Here is a 24,524-nt window from a genome sequence, read left to right as displayed (position 1 = left end):
CGAAAGCTTGCAATTCCACGATTTCCTTACTCAGATTTTCACATACAAGGATTTTTATGTGTAAAAGAATAATGTATAGCAATGTGACTTCTAGTTTTGTGTAAGAGCAAAGGAATTAACACATTCATTTTTTCCTAGCAGAAATATCTCTGAAATTAGTATCTCTTCAAAGACATTGAAGAATTGATCCCATAAATGGGGACGAACAATAAATATACACTAGGACTAGGTTATTCTGAAAAAAATCTGAAAGTTCACAAAAATTTATTTTTATTTTATATTCACTTTTCTCTTTGTTTATATTTCTGTCTTCTGTTTTCTGTATTTATTTCAATCACTCTCAATAAATCCTTTGGGTAAACGTAAGCCCCAAGTTCATTTCAGCATCCCACACATAGGCTGTGATGTTTTGAAAGAAAAAAATTAATCGCTGTATGTTTTAAACTCCTTAGGATCCTTTCTTTTTTCATTGCCCACAGTAGTAGTCTCCAAAAATACTTCCAAAGGGTAGATCTGTAGTTCCTTTGAAGTCAATAGCAGTTTACTCCAATTGAGGATCCATGCCAAGAGTACATTTTAAACATACCTGGTCCATTTGCATCCACTTTAAAATTCATTTGTGCTGCTCTGGCAGGAGCAGCTTGTGAATGAGAGCTGGGTCCGCTGTTGGGCTTGTAATATTCTCTATGTCATGATTGGTTTAGGCTAAATTAAGATCATGCCTCAAGCAAGCTTTCCCCCAAGCGCTTGGTTGTATTGGTTCTAGCCTGTGGTTGCAGAATGGGTAGGACAGTTTCCAGTTGGATCTATGAGCCAATCTAGGGTGTGCGGGTTGTTGTGGTGGTGTTTTTTCTGTGTTGTTGGGTATTTTGGGGTTATTTTTTTCCCCCCAAAATTAGTTTTCGGATGGATCAGAAAGCCCCTGCAAATTCGATAATTGTTAGATGCAGCCCAAGGATGGAGTAAGCAGGAACCTTTCAGTAATAGAATGCGATCACAGTTTGGCTTAAGCAAATTTTCAAAGATATTTGTTTCAGAATTGAAAATGTATTAGTTTAGCACTCTTTACAAAAAAAATAAGCAGTCCACTCAAACTGTGTGTTTTATCTGTCTAGGTTTGAAAACAACAAATAATTCTGCAAGCGAAATGCATACTACTTTTGCTTGCAGTATAAGGTAAAAATTCAGTATGGTATTGGTGATGATACATAGGCAGATCGCCTATAATGTATGTATTTGTAACTAGGAAGAAAATTCTAAGGAGATTGGTCAGATCAGTGCCTTCTGGCTGTCAAACCGAACTAAAATCTTTAAGTACTTAAGGAGTATGGAAAAGCAGGAAGCCAAGGAACACTCGTACCCAGAAAGTCCATTCACCAGCAGCAAATACAAATTTTAATGTGAAAATGCTGTGAGTTTTTGCAGATGCTGTTATTTTTGTCTGTTCTTCCCTTATTTGCCTCCTATGTTCTATTGCACTCCCTTATTGCATTGTGCTTTAAATTGCTGTAAACTCATTGTGGCAGGAAACATGTCTTCCTGTGTTTGTACAGAATTATGCACAATGTCTGCCTTTTTGTCCTTTATTTAATGAACTGTAAGAAGAATGCATGTGGGTATGTTGGAATCTAAATAATTACATTTACTAAATAAACACAACGTGAGAGGTCTAGTTATTGATACATGCTGTTGCTTTGGTTATTTCAAACATGGCAATTATAACTAGAGGTTTCACAATCTACTTAAAGGAATTTTACTTCTTTTCTATCTGTTGCAGTTATGATGTACCAGCATGATAAAAAAAAAATCCTTGTTTGTCAAGGAGTCGTCTATAAAATTGGAGTTTTCTTACTGTTGGTTTGCTGTTTTTTTTTCCTCTAGTAAGTCCTGTTCATTAGGTTGTTGTTATAGGCCTATCGAAATGTATACACAGATGTTACGTTGTTTGATTGCAAGATTACAGTAATAAATTCTGGTTCAGTTGAGTTACATTTACTTGAGTTGATACAAGACTTTCATATCTAATTTCTGAAGAAGTGCAGAAGCTGTTCGGCATGTATGCACTAGCCATTCTTAAACATACACATAATTACTGGAATTGTATATAGAGCCGATGTGAAGAACCAGTTGTTCAAGTGGTTATAGCTGTGGGAACAATAAATGATTGTGCATATAAACAAGCTGCACAAATGTTCACTTGGATACCCGGGATTTTTAACTGCTTACAGTGTTCCTGCTCTAACAGTTAGACAAGCAAGAGGACTCGAGTATTACCTTGCTGAAGTCCAACTCCAGGCACTTGAATCCAGGAGTATGAGGATTATCTTAAAAATACCATAACAATCTGTAATCTGTAGGTGTCTTTTGTGTGTTTATTTATTGAACTGCTTGCATTTTTGCTTCTGGTTGTGTTCAGAAATGCCTTGCCCTTTATAACGCTGAAGAGTTAGGTGCCTACCTTGTGCTGAAATCTGAATTTTCAGCTAGGTGATTCTGGTAAAGTTGCCGAGAGCCAGCCAGATTGTATGTGTCATGCTTCTGGAAAAAATCTTTCTATATAAAGGAGATGTCACTGTTTAACCTAGTTGTTAAGCTGTGACCAGGCTTGTTTTTCAAGGAACTGAGATGTCAAAAAATGTATCTGACCTGTGCAATGGAGAAGGTTGCAGAGACCCCGCAAAGCAGTACGGTACGAGCTGTCTTTGGGACTGGAAGTGTAACAGCCTTCCTCAAGTAATGGTGTGTGTGAACGTCACTCGTAGCCTGAAGTTAGTAGTACTTCAGTGTTACCATTCTGATCTGAAGACCTGAGGTACCAATTCTGTAGTGTTTTGTGTCTTGAAGGTGAATCTTCTACAGTAAGGGCATACCATCAAAATTTGTGACTTAGTGGGCAGTGTTTACAAATGTCTTTGTAGCATAAGGCCATAGTTAAACAGAAATTTTTTGACTTTTCAGTGAAAGGTTTTAATCATTATTGTGGGTGTTTTGAAGGAAAATGTGGCTGTAAGTAGGAGAAGATTTGAATTCATATGAGTTTAAAATCTGTTAGGAAGCTTGCCCGCAACTTTCTCTGCTGCGGGAAAGATGTATTTTAAGACAGTGTATGTACCTGGATTATTCTCATACATCTTAGTGTAGATGATGTAGAGCTTCTGCATCAATTCTTTTGCATTTTTCATTGAACCAATTTATTGATTTATACAGTTAAAGGCATGCTGTAGGTCGTCATCTTGTTGCAGTTTTATACTTTCAGAGCTTATCTGGGTGTGGTCTAGTATGAATTTCTCAGCTGGTATCTGACAATCTGGTTTGTGGAATCAATTTTGCAAGAATGATGTAGCAATCATGCACCCCTAGTGCTTCATAGCTGTGTGCTTCTCAACCACAGAGATATGTTGCTCGCCCTTTACAGGCAGGAAAGCTGAAGTATGGAGGTCCCTGAACAACTCAATGGCATAATCTTGGTATCAGTGTAGTAGCCACTGCATCTTACCACATATAGTCAGTGTACATTCATTAGCCAAAGATAGTAGGATGCTTCTCACTATTTTTATTCCGTAGGACAGAATCCAAGCTTTGTATCTCAAGGAAGACTGACTAATAATGTTTAGTGAACATTGTGCTCAGTGAAACGAGAGCCATGCTATAAATCCTGTCTGTAAGGAAGATCACTGTAGCTGTGGGAAGTCTGATGACTTGAAAAACATTCTTATTTGTCTAAATCTGTTTCTACACCAGATTGCTTTGTTTTGCCACAGCGGTTTCTTTTTTTTTTTTTTTGCAACTAGTTGTGTTTTTACTGATGAATAAGCCAATCACCTTGCCTTACATAAGTTTTTTTAAAATGTTTCTCTGAAGTTTAAAAAAGAAAGTTGAAAAATGAAAACATCTAAAGATCTTTCCCATGCCATATTCTAATGCAATGACCTAACTGAATTTAGTATGTAACTTTTTAAGAAACAAAAACATGTGAAGAGGAAATGCTGAAATTCTAACTCTAAGAAGTAACTTGGGGAGGAGAAGGTAAAGTTCTCAGGTACCTGAAAATGTAATTGCAGTGTTTCCTCACTGTAATGGTGTATTGCTGCATCCACCCTTCTCTTTGTAAAAGATGAGTCGCTTCAAGTTGGACATTGTTCTAGCCAGCAATTACATCTGAAACAGGCAAAAGTGGTAATTCATCTGAACCGCATAGGTCAACCATAAAGCAGATTAACTTAATGGCTTTGTTGCTGCTGTGTTGGAAAGTAAGCTGTTGGTCTTTCTGGAAGAATTTTATCTGAAGTATTTTAGGATAAGATCCAGAATAGAAGCTCTGAAATCAATATTAAGACACTTACAAACCACAACTATTATAATTTGATTTGATACTTCTTTTAAACTGCCTCAGAAATGGAAAAGGATTTTGCAATTAGTGAATAATATGACAAACAAATTGGCATCCTCCCATAACTTTTACCAGAAGTGGCTAATTTATCTGTAAATGAGGTAGGTCATGCATTCTCTTTACATTATTAGGATATACAGACTCTTTCTGTGCATTTGCTGAAAAAGTAAGAGCAATCAGTTCAGAGAAATGAGAGACCATGTTAATTTAGTTGATACTCCTAAGCACTTGATCCTTGTGCATCATTAATAAATTATATGTAGTCTTTATTGACTTCTATAGGATGGTGAATTCAGTTGTATTCTAGCATGTGGTTTCTTTTTGTAAAATGAAGTTCATAATGGTCACATTGTAAGTAACTGGCCAAATATTTGGGGCAAAATACAGCAGATTTTCTTGTGTTGGACTTTAATTACAATGCGCCGGCGATCCTCCTTTTTTCCATTTGGGTTATTTTTTTTTGGACTTCAGAAGATGCATATCACTGTTCAGTTGGACTCTTTCAGAACAGCATTGTGGTATGAATTTGTGTCAGTTTATCATTCTTGATCAATACTGATTGTACTGTGTCATGCACAAATGAGTCTTTCTGAGGAGTTTCTAACAGAAGAAATTTAACTTTTGTGGACTTTGCAGCTCAGCATATTTTTCAATTGCATGGTTAAAAATTAGGTTGATTCTTCTATCCGTTGTTTTTCATGATCACATAATAATCTATACGCAGTTATTTTCTATTCGACATATGTGTACAGGCTATCTATGCTATAGTATTCCTTGACTTTGTTCCAATTCAGTTCTGTTAGGAAGGCATCTCTTTGCTCGGTGTGGTTCTTCAAGCATATATTCAACTTCTTTTTAACATCAAAAATATTTTGTTAAAATAGTGTGAGTTTGTTATAATGATGCTGATAATTACAGCTTCATGATTAGTTCTGGTACTCCATGAAGTATGGGAGGGGAAGTATATTTGATGTATTTGTGTTCTAAAATATTTTTGGAAGGCAGATGACTTACAAAGCGACATTAGGAAATAAAGTGCAGAAGAAGGTTTCATAGACAGTAGGTTATCAGTTCAAAGAATCTCTGCAAGCCAGCTTTGTAAGGTTCTGTATTCCTTATTTGTTTGCTTTTCGAGTGATACTAGAGTTGAGAATGTTTTGTTGCAGTAGCACAGTGAGACATCAATGTTCCTGTTAGCAAAGATCACATAAATTTGATATGAGCTAAGGTACACTAAGCTGGAACTGCTCTGACTGCAGTGGTGGAACTGTCTGAGAAGCTGTATGTTTGAGTGAAGAGGGTTTTTTTTAATACACATTTTATTATTCTGAAGATGTTAGTTCCTTTCTCGCTTATGATTTAATTCTGAAAGACTTGAGTACTGTTTGCTACTTAGTTTCTATTCGGGTTACATAGGGTAACTCCCTTCCTTTCTCTCCCATTGTGGTTAACTGTACGTACTGCTTTGGTACAGTTTGAAAGTTTCTGTGCAGTTTTGCTACTGTTCTGTCATGTGGAAACGCATCTAGCCATATCACTTAGTAAAATCTTCTTTTAAAATATTTTGCAGCACAAAAATTACTCTTCCGCTGAAATGTTTTGCAATGATATATATATATATATCCCTGTATCTATCTCCTTGCTTTTTTGATAAGTATGCGTATATTTTGTAAATGGAATTGACTGCTTCAGGTCAAAGTAATGTGCTAAAATTCAAATTTTAACATAGAAAATGGAGCACAGATATATTTTTTGAGAACCAATGGGAAAAATACTGTAGTAGTTTTTTAAAATCATTTTAATACTAGTGCTGTGAAATCTGAGGCATTGAAAAGATCTGACTTCTACAACAGCTAAGTTCTTTCTTTTCCTCTCTCCTCCTATAGTCTAGAATAAATGGTGTGTATTTGAGCAATTGCCACTCATTTATTTGTGGGGTCTACTCTTATTACTATTACTGCCCTTAAAAAGAGAATATTTATATACAACTTGATTATCCAAAAATGTGTTTAAGAACTTTGTTCTGTGTATTTTGTCACTCAAATTTGATGTCTTCTATTCCTCATCAAAATACTTTCTGCATTTTTTAGTATTTCATATAAAAATTCTTCCATATCAAGTTTGTTACTGGTTTGGATATCCTTCTGGATAGATTCCTTTCTAGTCATGAAAAGCAATCTGACAGATCTGTGCAGAAGGTACCTAATTTTATGCTGTTAATGTTATGTTTAATTTTTTTCTTCTAGGCAAACGGAGTGGGCGTAGTAAAAAATGGAAAGAGATGCTGAAGTTGCCACCTGTTAGTCATTGTGAAGGTATTAGATGCTCAATCGGTAGGTGTCCTGTATTATGGTCTGTCTGATTTTTTTTTTTGAGAAGGAAGGGTAAAAGTTTGGTGGCGTTAACTGAAAGGATTCTGTCTTGCTTCTGTATGCTAATTAGCAAAAAAAGCTATTAGACTTTTAATGTGATGGAGAATTTACAAGAAGATAAAAGCTGTATCACAGCTCCTTGTTTGTTAAAGGAGGCTGCTCCTAAAGGATAAATTTACAAAGCCACGGGTTAGAAAAAGGAATCGTGCTGCAATTTGAATGACATGGTAATATATTTCACTTTTTTTCCTTAACATTTTGTTGTAAATTTTTAACCTTTTCTGTTGTTGTCTTATATTCCTTCTTTCTGAGCAGTCTTGTTTGCTTTGGGATTGCTATTTCACAGTATCGTTGCTTTCCACCCCACAACCTAGGTGAAACTTAACCATATAATTGAATGTGTTTTTAATAAATGTGATAGTCTACAAGAGACAAATGTGGCTGGAAGTGAGTGTTTCGCTATTATTTGGGATCATTGCATGTTTTTGATGTCTTTGCTAAATATGTTAATATGTTTTAGTGACATTTTTCTGACCTATTCTCAAATGGGAGTAAGGACCATGCTATAACAAAGATAAAAATAAAGATATTTACTCATTATTTCTTTCTCAGAAAGAGACTATAACCAGCTTTGTGACAAACAACCGATAGGAAGACTTCTCTTCAGACAGTTCTGTGATTCCAGACCAGATTTGAAAAGATGCATTGAATTTCTGGATGCAGTGGTAAGCAGTGAGAAGTTGGAGATGGGTATCAGTAGGCTATAGCTTATACGTTTTTGTTTGTAAAAAGTTTGATTTTTGTACTGGTTTTGGCTGGGATAGAGTTAATTTTCTTCATCGTAGCTTGCGCTGTGCTATGTTTTAGATTTTTGACCAAAACTGTGTTGATAACACAGTTGTTTTAGTTATTGCTGAACAGTGATTATACAGCGTCACAGCCTTCTGTGTTTCTCATGCTGCCGCACTGGTGGGTAGGCTGGGGGTGCACAAAAAGGTGGGAGGGGATACAGCCGGGACCGCTGACCCCAGCTGACCAAGGGGATATTCCGTACCATATGACACTGTGCTCAGCAATAAAACCTGGGGGAAAGCAGGAGGAAGGGAGGAAGTTAGTTACGGTGTTTGTCTTGCCAAGTAGTCATTACGCATGATGATGAAGCTCTGCTTTCCTGCAAATGGCTAAACATCGGCCTGCCAGTGGGAAGAAGCAAATGAATTCCTTATTTTGCTTTGCTTGTGTGTGCAGCTTTGCTTTATCTATTAAGCTGTCTTTACTTCAACCCACAAGTTTACTCACTTCCACTCTTCTGATTATCACTGGGGGGAGCAAGCAAGTGGCTGTGTGAGGCTTAGCTGACTACCAGGTTAACACTATAAAATAATTTTCTGTCAATGCAGCTGTGCACTAATGCTGCATACATTATGAAATATAGTGAGATTTACTCTTGGCCAACTGTAAAGCTGTAACTTTTGATGAATGCCAAACATCTCTGACTGTTACTTAAAGGAAGATGTTTAATGTTTACTATAAAATCTCTGCTGTCTTGGTATGGTGAGGGCTAGAAAAATAAGCATGATGGGAATGAGAGAAATAATTTTAGAAAGACATGGTACTTGACTTCTTGAGCCTAAAAGGATGTTCATACAATGAATATTACTTATAATACTCAGACTTGAAAATGTAAACGTAGACTTGAAAGTGTTGCAACTTGCATGGAAGCCCTAGGCTAGATAGAATGTGCTAATTAAAAAAAAATAGAGAGGAGATGGAAATTTAGGGAACCATCTATGGAAGGAGAGAAACCAGATTTTAGAGAGCAAGGGAAAAGGAAGTGTTTTGTCTTGATACGTTTGCATCTTGGTATCTAACGCTAAAGAATGAGGGGAGGAAGGAAATGTGCCCGTAGTCGTGTTTTGTAAAAAAACCCTGGGGAGGAGGAAAGTAGTGTGAAGTGTAGGCAGGCACACGACAGTCCTTAAGAGGAGAGAATAATAGCTCAGAGCTTTTTATTCTTCGTCCCTCATAGTTGATCCAAGTGCAGTAAGATATACTTTTAAACTGAGATTGCTGCCAAAAGAACAGTTTTCCTCATCCCACACGTATTTGTTCTTATATTCATGGAATAAATGACCAAAGAAGATATGAGTAGGGTAGTGCTGCTGCTTCCATGTGTCCCAAAATACAGTCTCGGAATGCAAGATGGCTCTGAAAGGTGCAAGGTATAAGGAAGTACCTGGGATTGTTGCTGTGCCCCCCACTTCACTGTATCTTCCTTTCCCCTACGGGAGTATAAACTGAGGTGCTCAGTCAGCTAAAAAGGAACATTAGTGTCAAATAAGTAGAACTGCCTTATATTTGTTAATGAATCTTTGTGCAATTAGGCTTACTCTCCAGGTGTATTTCACCGTACGTTTGTGACTCTTAGGTTCTAGCACCAAATTCCAGACACCATTTTGATAGCTGGAAACATAGAACGGGTTGAATGGAAATCCACAACAGTGGAACTAAACATCCTGAAGTGAATGTAAACCAGAGCTTTTAGTGAGCATCGCACAATGGGGAGACCACTGACCACTGTGGGTGTACCCTTAGTGGTTACAACTTCTGTACACATTTTTAATCCTTAAAAGTTTAGGTAAGGAGTAGCAGAATCTTTGGCAGCACAAAGGAGAAAAAAATCTTGGGCATGATTCCGTTTTCTGGACTGGACTTCAGCAAGCTTGTTCAAGCTTTTTTGGGAGTGGGGTTGAGGTGATTTTTTTTGTTGGTTTTGTGTGTAAGGCAGTAATATGAAGGAAAAGGCTATGGTTGTGGGGTTTTTACCTTGGGTTTTACCAATTTGTAATTTTTATTCTTTTTAAAATTTTAAATAAATTGCAGAGTTAATCTTTCTGAAAATAAAATTTCTGGCATAAAACGCCATAGTCTTAGGAGCCTTGAATCTTAATTAAGAGAGTTTTCTGACTCTCTTATGTGGAGCAATGTGATTTCAGAAGCATAATTATTTCAGGAGGCCAAAACGGCAAAATTAAGGTAGTACAATGCTATATTGTCTACCTCCACTGAGTACTCAGACTGGTAAGCTTTAACTCTTGAGGAGGTGTGACCTTAAAGTCTGAAGTCACCTTGGCTTTACAGAAAGAAGAATTGTGAAATAATTGAATAAAAATGACAGAAATTAAAGTGAGGAATTGCAGTTATCCAGTCATCTAGTGACTCATTTCACTAGCTGGGGACAAGGTTACTCAAGTATGAAAAAGAATGGGTGACAGCTCAAACTTCCCTCTTAAGCACCGTGAGTAACAGAAATTAGTTGACAAGGCTGTCTCTTAAACTTCCTTTTAAATTACAGTAGCTGCTTAAAACGGTATGTCTAACTGTCTGTATTAAATTAGTGACTATTTCAGCATCATTGAAAATGTTAAAAGGTGGTATGTGCACTGCTGTGGTTGATTAACTTTTCTAACCTGCTCAGGTTGTTTGGTAGTTGCAGAATTCCTTACCATTAGACTGATTGTTGTGGAATTAAAGTAGCAAAAACAATGGCTTGCAATTGTTTATGGATTTGAGTACTCTGCTGAAGTGGTTGATACCATAATGTTTAATCTAAAAAGATGCTGATGACTTAGTAGTGACTCAGTGTGGGTTAGCCGCAACTGATTGCAGAACTGGAATTCAGGGATTCTGTTCTTTCCAGTATTGTGTGTGTGTTTGGTTCTTGAACTGTAATTTTTCAGTATTCTAGTTTTCTTTATTAAAGGTATATAACTTATCTTTTCATTAGATCAATCACTTGAAAATTCCTATGAGGTTCTTATGATTGTTGTCCCACCAATATGCCAAGCTGTTGTTTTGTATGATACAGTCCTCCATTCTGGAGGTCTGTCATATATTCTTTGCTCCTAGGTGCATGCATTTACATTCTGAGATATGAAATAAGCTTTGATTCAGTTGGCCTAGCTTACGAAGCTAATACATGTTGCTGTTTGAGATTGCTCTTTTCTGATTCATCTTTCACCAGATTCTGTGTTATTTTTTAATGTTGTAACTTCTGATGTCTGCTTTCAGATTATTGCTTAAAATTATTAATAGTAAGTAGTCCTTGGAGTTTTTCAATACTAGTTTGATGATTTGTTTGGTTTTTTTCCGTAAGTATCTACCTCTGGAGCTTTATTAAGCTGCCAGCTGTTTATCCCTAAAACAGATTTCCAAAAGTTAAATTCCACATGCTTTTTTTCTTAAGACTGTTCTTAATGCATATTTCAGTTCCTTTTGTATTAGGAGCATTGTGGTATTCATGATAAAATTTACCTAGCATCATGTAAAAGACTGTAATGCCAAATAGTTATGAACATAATTTAATTTTCAATTTCATTTCCATAGGCAGAATATGAGGTATCTTCAGACGAAAAGCGTATAGACTGTGGCCTGAAAGTTTTAGAGACATACTTCACTAATGGGGTAAATATATTATATTGCAAGATGTTGTCTCAAGTGTTTTGTGAATGTCAGATAAATAGAGATCTAAGTCGTTGTATTGTTTTTAGTAAATTGACTTTCAAACTTCATTAGTCCCATTTTTGTCTTTCTGAAAGGTATACTGCAGCCTAAGATTGTGAAACTTTTATCAACTCGAGCAGACACCTTGACTAATCTCTGCTTTTATGACTACTACCATTACGATTTATTCTCCTATGTCTTCTAATTAAAATACTGGTCTTGAGTAAAGACATATTTTTAAACAAACTCATTTAGCACCTAAAGAATACTTGTTAACAAATTAACTCAAGAGTTTCCTAGTCTGAAGACATGAGAATGAGGAATAGCTGATCTTTGGCATATATTAGATCTCACTGATTTATTTGTAAGAGTCTGTTCTTTGGTATCTGATAGAAGCTTTTCTGTGGATATATAATTAGATGTTTGCTTTCAATAAATAGATGCTCTGTGTTCTTCTCTTACTTTTGTCATCTTGAGAAGACTTTACTCCAAATAGAAGGTCTTGCAGATGCCTTAAAAGCAGATAGCCTCCAAATTTGCCACATCTGTTCTGATGATTTCTTTGGAACTACCATAAGCCACATACGTTTTTTGCAAAAATAAAAAAAAAGATATTTCTTTGGTCTGGTTTGAAATGGTTTCCCAAATTGTGTGTGTTTGTTTCACCTTTCTTCCATCCTGGCAAACCAAATAGATAACTTGGTTTTGTGGTGGTAGGCTTATGGAAAGAAAAATAAATTTGACTTAGTGCCAAGTTTATTTCCCCAGATACTGAAATAGTAAATAACTGCAATTGCTCTCAGTGCATTTTTCTGTAACAGGGAACAAATAAAAATTTTGCCTGAACGTGACTTTCTTGGTTTTCTCTTAAGCCAAACCATTTCTTCCCTTTTCTGTATTAGCAGATTTCATTTTACTTTTAATACAGAACTTTTACTCATTCTATTGATTTACAAGATTTCTTTCATTGTTGCCCCCCCCCCTTTTTTTTTAATGATGTCAAGTCTGCAGCACACTTACCAGAAATACCTCAGGAAACAGTAAATGAATGTAAAGCAAGACTGGAAAAGAACCCTTCTAAGGATCTTTTTATGGACTGTACTAGGTAAGCTAAAAATGAATAGTGCTAAATTTGAGTACCACAAGAGAAATTCATGTGTTTCTGAGAGAAATGAAAAATTAAGTTATTACACTCAGGAGCATTTGGTCTCTGAAACATGAGTGTAGGTAAGAAGTTTGGAACAGATTTATTAAAGGATTAGGTTTCCTTCAGATGTGATGTAGATGTTTGACTTTTGCAGAGCTTTTTCTTCAATGCTATTTGTGCACAAAATTGTTTAAGTTGGAATGGTATTTTTCTTTATTATGTTCTTACCTTTTGAGTGACTCCTCTTCCATGATGAAGGTACTTAGAAAAATACAAAGTTATAAATTGGAGCTTGAAAGGATTCTGAACAATGTTACACAATTTATAGTTCTTGATAACGGGTTGAACTGAGGCCAACAGTTAATGTTCCATTGAGATAGCTGGTTAGAGGATCGATTGTGATAGTTCACACAAACGCAAATACAAGTTGGTTTTGTTCTGAAGTCATGAAGGGATATTTCACACAGCAGCAGCAGAGAAGGCTTGTCTTGGAGGGATGGTTCGTGTTTACCAGTGTTGCATGTCTTTCTAAAGCCCTTATGTTTCTAATATTACTGGTTCTTCAAGGCGTGCTTGATCATGTCTGAAGGATTACAACACGTTTTGTCACTGCTTGGGTCATCTCCCTGGCAACAAAAATAAGCATACTTTATAACAACCTGAGATTATAAGATTGAAAGGGATGTGTGAGAACACCTAGTAAAACATGTCTCAAATGGAGGATCTGCCATGTAGGTCATCTCCTTTCCTCTGTCCAATTAATGTCTTAATACAGTTTGAATGAGTTATTTTCCTTCCCTGCACCCCAACCTTGGTTTGTTTAGTATAAGGGGAATGATACGGTACCTGGTGTTCAGGTTGGATATGGCATTTGGTATTTCAATTTCAAATCCTAGAATAAAATTTTACTTACCAGTCTCCAAAGAATGTATGAAAACTTGTAGATATTTTCCTGTAAATATCTTTCAGAGGTCATATTTGTGGGGTGACACATGCATTGCATAGCTGCTGAGAGGCTGATGTTTAGGGGGCCTTGAAGACACCTAATGAGAGTGCCGAGGTCAAACTTTCTCGTTACAATAAGTAACAGTAGTTTGGCATTCACTGGTGTCTTGACAGGAGCCTGTGAAAGGCATTCACTTTGTGAGACGTCCAGGTTAAAACCATTGTAGAGTGCAATGACAATGTTTTTCTGCCTACAGCTTCATTAATATGTTTAATTGTATTTTAAATATTGATAGCACCTCCTCCTTTGTCAGTTTTTCCAGTATAAGATTGATTTTATTTTCCTGTTGCTAGAATTGTCCATGAATACCTAAGCAGAAGACCTTTTGAAGCTTACCAAGAAAGTGTGTATTTTTCCCGTTTTTTACAGTGGAAATGGTTGGAAAAGTAAGTTTATTTATAATGTTTGCATTATAATTTTGCTTTACTTTGTGGCCAGTTCTGCTTCTTATGCTAGAAATGCTGTAAAGCCCTAATGAATGAAGCTGCTTGTCTAAGAATTATAATCTGAAAGAAAAGATGCAGAGGATGATGTTGATGGGACAGCGAGAGAACATCCCTGTCCGGGAGTCTTTAAGTGGTAAATTTGTATTAGGTAAATGCAAATTTCATATATCATATGGATATATGTTTGTCTGTCAAGTGTGCAGTGGGATAACAATCTCTCTTGGAAATGCTATCATCCTTTAGTTTCAGACTTGGTCTAATTAGTGGTTAATAAGCAGATAATCTAGTTTTATAACCCACTGGTTATGGGTAACTAATCAGTTTTTTAGGGTGGATCAGACACAGATGTAGTAATTACAAGACTGCAAGATTTGTATATATCAGAATCTAGTTTGGGCTTTTAAATCAGTACTAACCGAGTCACCAAACTTTTTCAGAAGGCTGAAATTGGTACAAACTGATTCTAATTCGGCACTGCTGGGTATCGTGATCACATATTCAAACATTAAGGGCTTGAGCATTAATTTAATGGTAAATTCCAATTATCCAGTGCCTTTATTTGACCAAATTAGTAACAAAAGCCAGAAAGAGAACTAGGGAAGTTACTCAAACAGTTAAATAAAATTCTTTACCAAATGAACCTCCATTTTTTTGTCCTGAGAACAAAACTGCATTAACAATGAATGCTCTTTTAAAAGAAAAAAAAAACACAACCAAACCTACCACCATGAAGTAGCCCTGCTCTGATACGTGATTAGGAGTGTTTTTAGCATAGAATGGCTGACACCTTTACTGCCTCTTGTTATCTCTTCCTCTTCCACTACATCAATACCTTAACAATTCGGCTGGTGAACTGCTGTTGCATACCACAACTCTTTCTTTTTTGAAAAAGTGAAACAGCAAAGCAAGATGAGAAATCGTGTACCTTTTAAATGCATTGTAAGCATGATCTCATTGAAACGCAGCCTGCTATATGTCAACATCTGGCAACTAAGGGGGACAACTGGAGGTGATAAATTGACCGTTGATGAAAGCAGATAAGGCTCTAACCGTAAACAGCACAGGGCCTAATTGATTAGCTTTTCTTCCTGCTATTGTGAATGTCTGATGACCACATGAGGGAGCCAATGTTTCTAATCAGAGCACTCCTTTCATTTGAAATTCAGCTTATTATAATGCTGTCTTCATGAGGTTAAGGCAGCTGTTGTTCAGTCAGATGTCATAGAACAGGAAGGAGAAAATAAAGACAGACCTCAGGGTGGGGAGGGGATTACTAACTCTTGTCATTCCTGTTGCAGTAATTGTTTCTTTTTGTTAATCAGGCAACCAGTAACCAAACACACATTTAGGCATTACCGAGTACTAGGCAAAGGTGGATTTGGAGAGGTGAGTACAGAAGTATCTTCCTGTGAGGCAATCCTTAAGGCAAAAAAAAAAAAAGGTTAATACAGAGGAGGAGCAAGGAGCAGCTTTTTAACTCTTGACTCTTAACAATCTACATTTGACACATCACCTGGCAGACTGTCGTCAATCCAAACTGTTTTCTTTTAATGTGATAGTTTCAGTATTGTAGGTCATGCACGAAGTTGGAGAAAACTTCCACTTATTAAGAACAGTTGCTTCTGTTTATAAATTTCATTTGGCAATGGGAATGTAGTTTCTACTTAATTATTATGTAGAATATTCATGAACCTGACAGGAAAATCTATAGATTGTATTCATTCTGTTTATAATTCATTGGGGTTTCTTTCCACCTACATTCTTTAACCAGAGCCTTATATTGAAGGGGAAGCGGATTACTAAATTACCATTATCTTTCTCCTGGGTGATTATGGCATGGATGTTTGTCCTCTGTCCTGCTTGCCTAGACATACACTGTTACCACAGTCAGGTTTCTCACCAACACAAGATCCACAGTTTTACTGAACTATTCAACCCCAACAAAAATAGGTTTGCTCCTGTGTAATCACTTTTTCTACTTCTGTTACAGCTTTTGTGACCCTTCAAAGTTGTTTCATAGGTGAAAGCTCTGTATTGAAGCTCACAGACCTTCATTTTCTGAGAGCATTCCAGAGTGAAAAAAAGAAAATAAAATTTTATCTTCTTTAAAAAAATTCCTAAAAATACCCTGGCATCTCTGACACACCTCCCTTCTTTTTTAGGTGTGTGCCTGTCAAGTACGGGCAACAGGAAAAATGTATGCTTGTAAAAAGCTAGAAAAAAAGAGAATAAAGAAGAGAAAAGGAGAATCAATGGCTCTGAATGAAAAAAGAATTCTAGAAAAAGTGAACAGTAGGTTTGTAGTAAGTATCTACTTCTGATCTCTTCTCTGAAGTTTGTGTTGCTTTGTTTGCTTCATTTCAGTCTCTTCCAGGAGCTTGTGGGCACTAGACATTTTTCAATTGATTTAGAGAATGCATGACTGCTGAGATAAATTTTTGGTATAATAATATGTGTGTTTTGTGTGTGATTGTGAGTAGTTCTGTGCAGAGGGCTTTTTTTATCCAGTATTGAACTGGTTTTAGTCTGCTGGCTTTATTTCTCACTTACAACCAAAACAGTAGGTTGTTTTTCAGCATGCTGATGCCACTGAATCTTTGTCCTCTATTGAAAGGTGACTAGATTATTCTGTAGTACTCAGACTTGAATAATCACTTAAATTCTATTTCTGCTGCAGCCTGACTGAGTATGTTTGCCTGTGTTTAATAAAGAGGATATTCCATATACTTTATTCCATCCTATTTTCTCCTTCTGTTTCTTTTCTCTGTCTTCTCTTCCAATGCATTGCTCTCTGTTTTCTTCTCTTACCCCTTTCTTCCCTCCCATACATGTGTTTTCTTATAATTAATGCTGATTTCTAATTTCATTTTCGGAGGTTATTCATAAATGGGTGACTTCATGAGAGTCTGCCATTTAATTGCCATTAGAAGTTGCATATCCTTCATTTCTGTGACTTTTAATAATAGAGTTTTTATATCTTTTTGTATCTTTTATATAGAGTTTTCATAGCATTCATTACTGTATTGCTTATACATTTCAAGCTAAAGATGAAATTTGACTAGTGTATCGATTTAGGTTAGTTATCTTGCTTTGCTGTATATTAAGGCCTAAAGAGATATCTCGGATGTGAAACAATTAACACAATTTTTTGATAGAAATTCCACGGAATGAAAATCTTAGTACTTCAGCCTGATACTACCACATAAATTATAGTCTGTTAGTAGCTCTAATTACTAAGCAGTGAAATAACTTAGAATGATCAAATCATATGGTAGAATGATAGAACGATATACCAGGTAAACCTTTCCCCAGGTAATGTTTATCTTTTTTCATTGAATTGTTGTAATTTTAAATTTTAATTTTAAATGCATTTTGTTTTGGTTTTAAATCCATTTACCGATAAATTTTGTATTGCTGTTCAGTGAGGATTTTAAAGTACCTGTGTTAGAGGGTAGTGGAAGTTATATATAAACAAATATATATGGATGTATAAAATATGTATGTATTTTCTGATAAGCTTTATTTAAAAAGCCCCTGTCGAGTACTGCCAGCTAAAACAAAAATTAAGACCCTACTGTCCAGATACATTAATGTATTTTAAATTATTATAAATAACGTTTTTGTATAAATATGCTAATGTTATTTTCTCACAAGGCTTGGGGCTTTGAATTGATTGAAATTGAATACAGAAATTAGCTGAATTGATCCAGAAATTAGTTAGAGATATGTGAGATAAAAGTAAACCTTCCATTTTTGAATAATATTTTTTCAAGATATGCAAATATTATAAATTAAAAATTGATCAAAGTTGAATTTGAAATTATTTTATAGGATTTAGCATAAGTTATTTTTCTCTTGCTGTCCAATGTTATTTTGATGCGACAGAGAAGATCTAGATCTAGGTTCTGCAGTATTACGGGGTTGGAAGCGGGCAGATAATTTGTCGTGCCTGTGTCACAAGTGAAGTCATTAATAGCTTGGCAGGTCAGTTTAAAACTGCCACTCTTGCCCTAAGTACTGATTTGTGTATTTATTTTGTTTTATTATTTAGTGTTGGATTTATGCTTCTGAAGGAAGAGTTTGGACTTATTATTGAGTTACGGCCTCAATGTACATGTACTGCATTTAAAAATACATTTATTGAGTCAAAAAATCCTACTGATTTTTACCTACTTTATACGTAGTTTATGTTAGAGAAGTATGTTTAAATCCCATTGCTTTCAGTACAAGCTAGTTAATATTTGTAGGTAATTTTGAAGATCCTGCCAGATGATCATCAGCATAGCATGGCTTCTTCTATTCAAATTAAGTTTGTAACTGAAACAGCATATGTCAAATTTTGCAGTATATAATACTGTTTTTCTTTAAATTCACAAGACTACTGTAAAACTAAAAATGCACTTTAAAAACATTTACATAAAACCTGAAGGAAAAAAAAAAAAAGGTGTTCTTCCTTCCCTATCAGTACCTCATTCCAAATACAGTGAGAAGAAAGACTATGAAGAGCTATACTAAGTCTTTACTGTTGACAAGTTCTATGCCAGGGAAATATGCAGTTATTTGGGGAGGCAGAGGGAGGAATAGAAACTAGATGTCTGATCTTAAATAACTTTTTAGGTTTCTTTAATGTAGGGCAGCTTTGAGTCTTGTAGAAGTTCGGGAAGTTGGTTTGACAATGCATAATTCCTGAGGTATTAATAAAATAAGGTATATGTGCACACTGTCATTACAAAGATTAATATAGATAACGTGCAGCTGAGGGGCATCATCAATAAATCTATTGTCTGGCTGTAGCTCTATGGTATCTAAACAGATATGTCACTAAACTTTTGTATAGTGATGTAGGGTTTATGTGTACCTGCAAATTAGTCTGAATTCCTTTCTGTCTTCAAGTACCGGACAGGAGCGATTCTCTACTTGGCTGTTTTGTTATTTTTTTGTTTTAAAAAAAGATTCATATGTTGCTTGTATTGGGGGGTAGGGGAAAAAGACCTGTGAATTGTGTTGGGGTTTATGAATGAATAATGGTCGTCTTCTCCCCCTGCCCCATTTTTAGGTTAGTTTATCCTATACATATGAGACGAAAGATGCCCTGTGTTTAGTATTAACCATAATGAATGGAGGGGATTTGAAGTTTCACATATATAACATGGGAAATCCTGGCTTTGATGAAGAAAGAGCTATTTTCTATGCTGCAGAACTGTGCTGTGGTCTGGAGGATTTGCAGAAGGAGAGAATTGTTTACAGGTGAGTGTCATCTACAGTCACTTGTACCTTGAATTTTCCATGTCTGTTCAGCATTGAATGTATTAATTGTTTTCTACTAAAACAAGTTTAGACTTCAACTTCACAGTAAAAGTTATTTTAGGAACTGTTCTAGGGATTGTATTCTGTTTTTATTTCAGGTTCCTCCAATAAACTCTTTATTGCTTTTGTATTAATGAAACTGTCGGAAGCCTCGTGCATTGTAATTGATACTGTATGACCTTATGCTCTTTGCAGTTTCTGTACATACATCATTTAACTCCTGGCACGCATTAATGTTACAGAACAAGCAAAATGAACTTGGTGGTGGACCAAGAACTCTTCCTTCTTATTTCTGGTGTGTAACACCAAGTACCACTTGTTTTCAAGGAAGATTTAAAGTACAATCTTGCATAACTTTAACATAATAATAATAAGTCTTACTCTTTTCCCTTCCTGATATGGAAAACTAACGTACACACAGCAGAAAGTGGCAGAACCACAGAATAAATCAGGCTTATGCTGGTGGTTGTATGTGGTTCCCTAAAGAATTTGGCCAATCTTGCAATGTTACTCAGTGTGTTTTGGCATGTGTGTGGGAGGGAAGCAAGGATGAATGGTTTTGCTCATCATTTTCCTCATATGGATCAGCTACAAGTCAGTCATTTCATGTTGCCCAGGAAAACAAAACTAATTGTTTAAAATACAAAACAACAACAACAAAACCCAAACAAAACCAACAAAAAACCCCACAGCCCTTGTGTTTAAGCTGAACTTGTTAGCTATTTGCCTACAAGACGACCTTCAAACACATAATATCAAATCCTAGTGTTCTCTGTCTGTAATTCCAGATTTTGCAGTGGTTGTGGTTTCTTCTGGAGTGGTCTTGCTGTCTATGTATCTGTGCTGTTTTATGTTATTACATGATCAGTTTCCAATTATTAGGCATTTGCGTGGCCTTAAAATTATGAGCAAGGAAAAAAAAGTAGCTTTCCAACCAACGCTGAGTAAAATTGCATCAATTAAATGAATGGGAATTATTTTTAGTCCTCTGTTCATAACACAATGAAGGACCAAGAGACAGTTACCTGTCTATGTGTTAGTAACTGAATAATTTGTATGCTCGGTGGAAAAAGAAGGGCTTAAATTTAATCATAATACCTGAAGGCGTTACTTAAACAATTCACTATAGGGCATACTAAAGTAGTTCCTGCCCAGTATGTAAACAGACAAAAAGATACTCTAATTATACCATGTCAGTTCAACTGTGCTTGAGTACTAAAACTAGAAAACGCTTGGAAAATTTTACACTCTCTGTAGAATCACTTTCATCCCTGTGTTTTTAACATCAAATGACAAACTTTTTGTAGAAGAAAGTCTTGATTCTTTTCTTTTGCTAATAGTTTTTTTCCTGATGGTCTTGATTAGTTTTTTTCTATGTGTGTTTCTTTTTGTGTCATGCATTTAGGAGCGCAGTTGTAAATTTTACAGTTTTAAAGTCAAGAAGCCAAAACAGGTGGTCATGGAAGTTCTCAGAATGTCACTAATTACAGTGATATGTTACACGATCAAAATTGTATATTGGGCATTTTTAATGGAAAGTCATTTAAGCAGCTGTCAGTGGTAATATATGATCAGTGAAACAGAAAGCTTGGGAAAATTTCCCATAATTAGTTTATTCTCACCAAAGAAGTTGTGCTGGCAACCTCCAGTCTTAATGTTATTGGGGGGGGTACAACATAATGAAGCACATTTTCATTGATTCAATTTTTCCAAATTATGCTAACTCGTATTTTTCACTCTCCAGGGCAAGAAAATATAGAAGGAATGTTTTTATTATTTTGCTGTCATTTTGAAAGCATTTAATACTGGTAGGACCACTGAATTTCTGAAATTGGAGCTAGTTCTTTTTCTTTTTGCCATATCTCAAGATCTATTTGTTTTCCAGCTTTAAAGGAGTGTAAAACTCTCTTTTTAGACAAATAGCTTTAACTGTTAAAGCAGACTGTAATTCTGTAACATAATGTTGTAAAATATTTTCTTGAGAATGTGTTTTTGTGGCTATCCCTCTGTATATTCACAGTAAAATGTACTGTAGAGGCAGTGGAAGAAGGGAAATTCAGAACGTCTGAAAATAGAAATCCTCAGTGCAGACGGGTGTCAGCAGATAGGAGTAAAATCAGTTCTTCTTGTCAGTTTGTTCACTTCTAGAATGGCAGTTTTAATGTAAGTTGGTCATGTTAAAATTTATTATAAATTTATTATATTTGGGATGTGTTGCCATCAGTAGAAAAATGCCTCATAAAGTGGAAAACTTAGAACTTAGGCCTAACTTTCCATTAACATGATTTTTTTTTTTAATTGTGTGTTTCATGTGACTTTATACCAGTTATTACTGAATCTCAAGCAGTGGCGTTAGTGCTGTCTGTAGGAGCCTGGAGTCAGTAACAATTTTGTTAGTGGGGTTCCCACTGACTTAAAAGAACAGGTGGAGAGCTGGAAGGAGGGCCCCATGCTGCCCGGTGACAGCAATTGAGCCAGTTTGCTTGTTCAATGGCAGCTTGTGAAACTCTCTCTAACTTGCCATATGTTGCTGACATTAGAAAAATAAGCAAACAGACAGGAGCAGGCAGTAGTGGAGCTATTCATCCATCTGCTACATAAAAAAGTCTGCTAATACTTTTAGTGGAGTGGGGAACAAGTGCCTGCTTTCCAGAAGAGACTTAATTGCTGGGTCTTTCCTGACTCCTTAAGGATAGTAGTTGTTTCTTATCAGATAAGCTGCTTGGATTTTCCTCACATTTTCCTCACAAACTCATGTAGGTGCCCACAGCACACTGAATGTGCCTGGAAGGCTCAAAAACCTGCTGAAGTTTTTGGATGTGGATAAACCAAGTAGCTCCTTGCCTGCCTCACGCCTATGCTCAGGGTAGACTTCTTTACATTGAAATCCCCTAAAGGATTTTTATGCAGAAATTTTCCATGTAGGAAGGCTGGTGTAAGATATAGCAAAAATAGACCAGTGCTTGTTTAGTCCAATTTAAAATCTGTATAATTTCTGAGTCTTTTTAATGAACCTCTTAGTTTTGTGTGCTGTGGAATCCTCCAACCTTTCTCTGCTTCTTAAGGGAAACGTGCTGCCTCTGTTGCTAGAATTGCATGGCTACCTCTCGCTCTGAGCCTGTTACCCAGCGCAGGACTAACATCTGTGTATTCTAATAGAAAATGGGACTTTGGCCTCTGTCATGGTGGAGGAAGGGAAGAGAAAGAAGGCTGATACCCCAAAGCTAGCACCCCAGAGACAGAATTTATAGCTGAATGCATCCAAAAGCTGAATTCTTTGCAAACTGCTAGGCCTAGAAACTAATAGCATTAACGAGCTGGAATTTTGGCTAGAAACAAGTTGTACTATTGACCAACCAATATCGTATCAGAACAGCATTAGCTTCTATTAAGCAGCAGGAGTTGCTAGAAAGTATTAAGTTTTAGGTTAGGCTTTAATCAGCCTTCTTGGAGATGGAGCTTTTTAAATGTGTTCACTTGAGTTAATCTGAGCATATATTATGTGCTTTAAAGCAGATGAGTTTCTACCTAAAGTTTGAGCTGAATTTTCTTTATCTTTTTTGGTACTGGTGTGGGGCTTTTTGTTTTTTGTTTGTTTTTACTCTGATCTCTCCTGATGTCTCTGGTATTGTAATCTCATAGCTAATATCAAATGATTAACATTATGGGGACTGACTAGACCTAAAAGTATTAGGAGGAAAGTGTCTTGTGAACTTCTTTCTACAGTTAATCTCATGAAATAATGAAACTTTAGCCTGAATATATGTACTTCAGAGCATCAATTTATCAATATTTGGGGAAAAAAAAAAAAGCATACAGATTTCTTGATGAACAAATGTGTGTTTATATTTCTCTCATTTTGAATGTAAATTCTGGAGTCATTCTTCCTAAAATTGCCTATTTTACATTATTCAGTTTTTTCTGCTTGTGTATGAATAACTGTTTCTCACAACTGTACATGTATCCATATATGTACATATTTTTTTCAATAATCTATTCCATTAATAACTGAATCTTTCGCCAAGTACTGATTTTTTGCTTTTCTATTTCTGGCCTTACAATGTTTCTGGTGGAATAAATCTAAGAGACTGTATTGCTATCCACATACTTGCTGATGCATATCACAATTATATATATTATATGTTTTTAAAATGTATTCTGTGCATATAAATAATATATAAAAATATTTATGTTCTTAGTAGGATCTGCTAGAGGATAAATCCTAGTAGTAACCTCTGAACAGCTTCTGATTCAGCTTCAGTGACTCCCCAGATTTTCCTTGGGGGAGGAAATGCAAATATCCCATTGAGTTTCTTCTTTTGTTCTTAAAGTAAAAATGTACAAGATGCCTATAAATTTCAGAATTGCAACACTGAATTAATTGTCCTTCTTGCTATTTTCCTGAGTCTTGCTAGCATTTAATAGCTAAAAAATGTTTCACGTAAAACTTTGATGTTTACGGGAAAGTAGTAGAGACTCTTAGAAAGTTGTTTGCAAAGAATCCTAACTAGATACAAGTGTTAGTAACCTTTAGAAGCTGCATATCCAAATTAATGAAATGGAGTTTGAATGGATGATATTAAGCCTATACTTAGTTTTCACAGAATCATAGAATGTGTTGGGTTGGAAGGGACCTTTAAAGGTCATCTAGTCTAACCCCCTTACAGTAAGCAGGGTATTAGTTTTGGGGGTATTACTCTCTGTTGATAATTTGATACCCTGGGATGGAATATAGCAAGGAATCAGCGTCAAACTGCAGCAAGCACTGATGTGTTTTAGCATTGTGCACTTGTATGGCTGATACTCTCCGGAGAAATATCTTTCACTTATGAGCACAAATTCAGGTGTAAGTTGGTAATTTTTTATATCAGGATTTTAGTGTAGAGAAAACTTCTCATCTGTGAAATATTAATTCCTGTTGTTAATAAAAATGTCTTAGAGAGTTGGGAAAAATGGATCTCAAGAGTTCTATGATTAAACTAATTGTAGTATAGGTCCTCAACTTCACAACTTTTTTTGTGTATAGGTGGAAACTCGAAAAATCGCTTTAACCAGAACCAAGGAATCTTATGTTGCCTCACTTGCACTTGAAGATGGCTAATAATTTTGCCTTTGTATAATTCACATTTCTATTCTGTTTAATTTGTAGAGACTTGAAGCCTGAGAATATACTCCTTGATGACTGTGGTAAGTAAATATTAAAATTAATTTTGAAAGTAGGCATTACAAATCTAATTAATACTGTGCCAGAAATCAAAGGGACTTCTTCACAATAAAAGGGCACCTGACTGACAAATGTTAACTTTAATTAGTAAAGCAAAAACTGCCTTTGCCTTTTAGAAAGTAGGGGAAA

At 35.8% G+C, this 24,524-nt stretch overlaps 1 protein-coding gene across 4 annotated transcripts in view; it reads left to right on the top strand.

The window, feature by feature from the left end:
• The window catches only part of GRK4 (G protein-coupled receptor kinase 4), a 41,335-nt gene that overhangs the window by 3,840 nt on the left and 12,971 nt on the right, over window positions 1–24,524 (top strand). For 3 of the 4 annotated variants that reach the window (XR_008466587.1, XM_054202807.1, XM_054202808.1), the window contains exons 2-10: window positions 6,637–6,723; window positions 7,375–7,487; window positions 11,149–11,226; window positions 12,270–12,370; window positions 13,712–13,804; window positions 15,187–15,250; window positions 16,027–16,167; window positions 18,921–19,111; window positions 24,321–24,358. Coding sequence is in view for 3 of the 4 variants with exons in the window: in XM_054202807.1 (XP_054058782.1) it covers window positions 6,637–6,723; window positions 7,375–7,487; window positions 11,149–11,226; window positions 12,270–12,370; window positions 13,712–13,804; window positions 15,187–15,250; window positions 16,027–16,167; window positions 18,921–19,111; window positions 24,321–24,358 (906 nt within the window). In the remaining variant the exon portion in view is untranslated. Of the gene's footprint in view, window positions 1–6,636; window positions 6,724–7,374; window positions 7,488–11,148; window positions 11,227–12,269; window positions 12,371–13,711; window positions 13,805–15,186; window positions 15,251–16,026; window positions 16,168–18,920; window positions 19,112–24,320; window positions 24,359–24,524 lie in introns of those variants that run through there. The other variant, XM_054202809.1, reaches the window with a different exon arrangement.

Source organism: Rissa tridactyla, chromosome 5 (genome assembly GCF_028500815.1).
Source record: "Rissa tridactyla isolate bRisTri1 chromosome 5, bRisTri1.patW.cur.20221130, whole genome shotgun sequence".
Lineage (NCBI taxonomy): Eukaryota > Metazoa > Chordata > Aves > Charadriiformes > Laridae > Rissa > Rissa tridactyla.
This window is presented reverse-complemented; position numbering and strand designations above follow the sequence as displayed.